Genomic DNA, 4,711 nt, shown 5'->3' on the forward strand with positions numbered 1-4,711 from the left:
ATGTTAGGCAACTTTTTGTGCAATAATAACACCATTTACCTTAGTCCACATATGAAAGTTGTATAATTTCAATTTGGATAATTTGTTTCATAAATTTCATTTCATTTTCACACGGTATGTGCAAAAAATATTGTTACCTGAAATGATGTACAAGTAATTTTTTTCAAATTCTTTTAATAATATATTTTCTTTCAATGATAAATAAATAATGAGAGCAACATTTGGAGGACTGCTATTATTACTTATTATTGAAAAAATATATATTATTAAAAGAATAATATATCACCGGCGATTTCGGCTCAGAAAAAACCCTGGGCCGAAATCACCTTGGGCCGAAATCACCCGAAGCCCCCCGTAGCCACCCTACCCCTCCCTTGCTCGAGACCTTCCCCCGTGGTCCCTCCGGCTGATTATATGTACTCCAAATATTCGCCCCAATATCAGTGTACTTGATAAAGCTCTAACGAGCGAAACGTTGTTGTTCTTCACATTGTTAAGACTTGGACAACTTGCCTACAATGGAGTGTATAAAGTCAAGAAAAGGAAGTGACATGATAAGCCATGAAGGCTTTCTGTACAGGAAGGACAAAACAAAGTTAAAAACCATCAACTGGAGGTGCGCAAAGGCAGGTTGTAAAGGTCGCCTAACAACAAGCCTTCAGTATGGAGAGCAACAACAGCCCCCAGTGAGCAGTGGAGTTCACACACATCCACCAAACCCTTCGGAAGTGGCAGTCCGGAGAGTGGAAAACACTGTAAAAACAGCTGCAGTAACAACACGGGATCCACCACGAAGAATCGTGCAGGATGCAATGGCCGAAGTTCATGAAGAAGTTGCAGCAACTGTTGGCTCTTCCACAAATCTGCGTCAAACCATCAGGCGGAAAAGGAAAGCAACAGACAACAACGCCCCAGCTCCTGCTAATGTTGGAGAACTGTTCATACCTGATAATTTGAGGCGAACAACAGACCAGCGTAGCTTCCTGCTCCATGACAGTGGGCGTGGAGATGTTCATCGGATGCTTATTTTCAGCACAGATCAGTTTCTTCAGACCTTACATGACTCTGAACACTGGATGTGTGATGGTACATTCAAAGTGTCGCCATCCTTTTTCTATCAGGTGTACACTGTGCATGCTTTGATACGAAACAATGTGCTTCCCTGCATTTTTGTTCTATTCCCAAATAAGCAACAAGTCACATACTCTCAAATGTGGACTGAGATCAAGTCACTGAAACCTGGACTAGCTCCAAGAAGTGTACAGATCGACTTTGAACTAGCTTCCAAAGCTGCACTCATTGCAGCATTTCCTCAAACGCACATTTACGGCTGTTACTTTTACCTGGGACAATCGCTCTGGAGAAAGATTCAGGAAAACGGACTGCAACAGTTATATTTGAAAGACGAAAATGTTCGGATGGCACTGAAAATGCTCCTTGCTCTTGCCTTTCTACCTGTGGATGAAGTGAGCGATGCCTTTGATGAATTGGTGGCAGACTACCCAGCAGAAGTAATGCCTCTCGTGATCGAATCCCCCTCACGCTTCTCGTCATCGTAACTATGACGAGAAGCGTGAGGGGGATTCGATCTAGTCCTTACCATTCCCATTGGTGCGATTATGTGTATGGTAAAAAGGGGGTTTATATGGGGGGCAGTTAGCAACCTCCCCATCTCGGTAATCAGATAGATTACGAGTTCATACACTTTTAGATCGTCTATGGTTGAGTGGTCTAAGGCGGGTGCTGTGGACTCTCTTGAGTCTACTGGCGGTGGTTCGAATCCTCTGCGCGACGGTTATTTGGATTGTATGATTGATGTCGCTGTCCACTAGCGAATTTATTCACATAGTTACGATGACGAGAAGCGTGAGGGGGATTCGATCTAGTCCTTACCATTCCCATTGGTGCGATTAGGTGTATTGTAAAAAGGGGGTTTATATGGGGGGCAGTTAGCAACCTCCCCATCTCGGTAATCAGATAGATTACGAGTTCATACACTTTTAGATCGTCTATGGTTGAGTGGTCTAAGGCGGGTGCTGTGGACTCTCTTGAGTCTACTGGCGGTGGTTCGAATCCTCTGCGCGACGGTTATTTAGATTGTATGATTGATGTCGCTGTCCACTAGCGAATTTATTCATATATATATATATATATATATATATATATATACATATATATATAAATATATATATATATATATATATATATAATTCCGACAATTGTCCACGGACTCGAACCCAGGACTTGTATGTTAGCAAGTCTATGATTCTACCTACCACGCTACTGAGGCTATAAAATTCTTCAACCTCGGAGTTAATTTACATCCGCAGGATTTGAGTTGACTGCAAACTGCCGTCTTAATCTCAATTTTACAAAGAACCAAGCCCGACTATAGGTAGTGGTGAAGCAGGTACGTATCCTTGATAGACTTTCGTCGTTGTATTACCTGAATAGAATCACCAATGACGATGATGTCAATCAAATAATTCCGACAATTGTCCCCGGACTCGAACCCAGGACTTGTATATTAGCAAGTCTATGCTTCTACCGACCACGCTAACGGGGCTATAGAATTCTTCAATCTCGGGGTTAATCTACACCCGCAAGGTTTGGGTCGACTGCTAACTGCCGTCCTAATCTCAATTTTACGGAACCAAGCCCACCTATAGGTAGTGGTGAAGTAGGTACGTATCCTTGATAGACTTTCGTCGTTGTAATACCTGCATAGAATCGCCGATGACGACGATGAAGGTGGAAAAAGAAGGAAGAAGCATAGAGCGAAACCGGTCAGCAAAAAACTCAGAAACTTGGAACTAGACCCGTGACTTCTTTTTTCACCTTCATCATCATATATATATATATATATATATATATATATATATCTATATATATATATATATATATATATATATATATACATATTTATATATATATATATATATATATATATATATATATATGAGTGTGTGTGTGAATGTGCGTGTGTTTCAATATATGTCTTTTTCTGTTTTGCCTGTGTGCACGTGTCCATGATTCCATGTGTGCAGATGTGTGTGTCCGTGAAAACTGGGGAGTATTGTGGAATCCAGATAAATCGTAAAGTCTCACGCTATTTACCCTGTTGAAATCGCGCTAACCTTTTGACATCGCAGACCTTCGGTTTTTCCCAAAAAATTCATATATCATAGCTCTTCTTCTCTGAAGGAGCAATCGAAATTTGGAGACTGAACACCACGACTGCCTTCCCTCGTATCCCCCACAAAAAAAAAAAAAATTAACAATTGGCTCTTTTTGTTGTTCCACGTACCTATCCTTCTCTACCTTATTTATTCTACATTTATTCCGATATCTTTGTCTATAGACTATTCTTGTTCAGATTACAGCGTTTTAGTCAACTAAATGGTGACACATCGCTCTAGATAATTTAAACCGTCGTCCTTTTTAAGAAACTTATTTCTATATTTGACTTTTATATATACATGTCTGCCACCAGAAGATTTGACTCAAATTAAATCAAATATTCACTGGTTACATTTTCAAGGATATTCCACAACTTTTCTGTTTAACTTAGCTTCTGTAAGTTCTTTTATCTATTTAAACCTAGATGACGTCAAACTACTTAGGTTTTGCCAACTTGATGTAGCATCAGCAACCCACTTGTGTGTGTGTGCGTGTGTGTGTGTGTGTGTGTGTGTGTGTGTGTGTGTGTGTGTGTGTGTGTGTGTGTGTGTGTGTGTGTGTGTGTGTGTGTGTGTGTGTGTGTGTGTGTGTGTGTGTGTGTGTGTGTGTGTGTGTGTGTGTGTGTGTGTGTGTGTGTGTGTGTGTGTGTGTGTCCGTGCGTGTGTGTGTGTATTCACTTTGGTCTTTGGATCACGTGCTGGACTCGTGAACGACAGATATTTCCCTCCCGACAGAGAGCTCAGAGCTCGTATGAACGATCTTTGGTTAATTCTGTGACCTTACACGCACACACATCCCCAGCTCCAGGCCCACGAGAGTTGGAGTAACGACTCGAAGCGCAATGATACTGAAATTATTTCAGCCCTGGGCAGGATTCAAACCCGGACCGTGTGCGTGTGTGCGTGTGTGCGTGTGTGCGTGCGTGCGTGCGTGTGTGTGTGTGTGTGTGTGTGTGTGTGTGTGTGTGTGTGTGTGTGTGTGTGTGTGTGTGTGTGTGTGTGTGTGTGTGTGTGTGTGTGTGTGTGTGTGTGTGTGTGTGTGTGTGTGTGTGTGTGTGTGTGTGTGTGTGTGTGTGTGTCTGTGTGTGTGTGTTTGTGTGTGTGTGTGTGTATGTGTGTGTGTGTGTGTGTGTGTGTGTGTGTGTGTGTGTGTGTGTGTGTGTGTGTGTGTGTGTGTGTGTGTGTGTGTGTGTGTGTGTGTGTGTGTGTGTGTGTTTGCGTGTGTGTACGTGTGCATGTGTGTGTGTTTGTGTGTGTGTGTGTGTGTATGCATGTGCTCGTGTGTGTGTTTGATACATTTCTATTTAGATAATAAAAATATCTTCCATAAGAAAATAAAGCTTATCATTGCAATAAGGTTAATCATCTTAATCCTTCTAATTACCTTCTTTAATGATAATTATTAATTTGTTATTTGTCGAGATGGCTGTATATTACTAATGTTACAATCGACGCTCCTTTACTCCTGACACAACATAAGGTCAGTTACAATAAGTAAACCACGTAATCATTTATCTTTATCGACGAGTCTC

General features: G+C 41.5%; 1 protein-coding gene across 1 annotated transcript in view; it reads left to right on the plus strand.

The window, feature by feature from the left end:
• Positions 1-518: 518 nt before the first annotated feature.
• pre-mod(mdg4)-AD overlaps positions 519-4,711 on the plus strand; it is a 19,652-nt gene continuing 15,459 nt past the window's right edge. The window contains exon 1 of the mRNA XM_076187625.1: positions 519-1,511. Within this exon, the coding sequence (XP_076043740.1) occupies positions 519-1,511 (993 nt within the window). The remainder of the gene's footprint in view (positions 1,512-4,711) is intronic.

This window comes from Oratosquilla oratoria, chromosome 7, assembly GCF_046742065.1.
Source record: "Oratosquilla oratoria isolate Oo_2021 chromosome 7, ASM4674206v1, whole genome shotgun sequence".
In the NCBI taxonomy this organism is placed as follows: Eukaryota; Metazoa; Arthropoda; class Malacostraca; order Stomatopoda; family Squillidae; genus Oratosquilla; species Oratosquilla oratoria.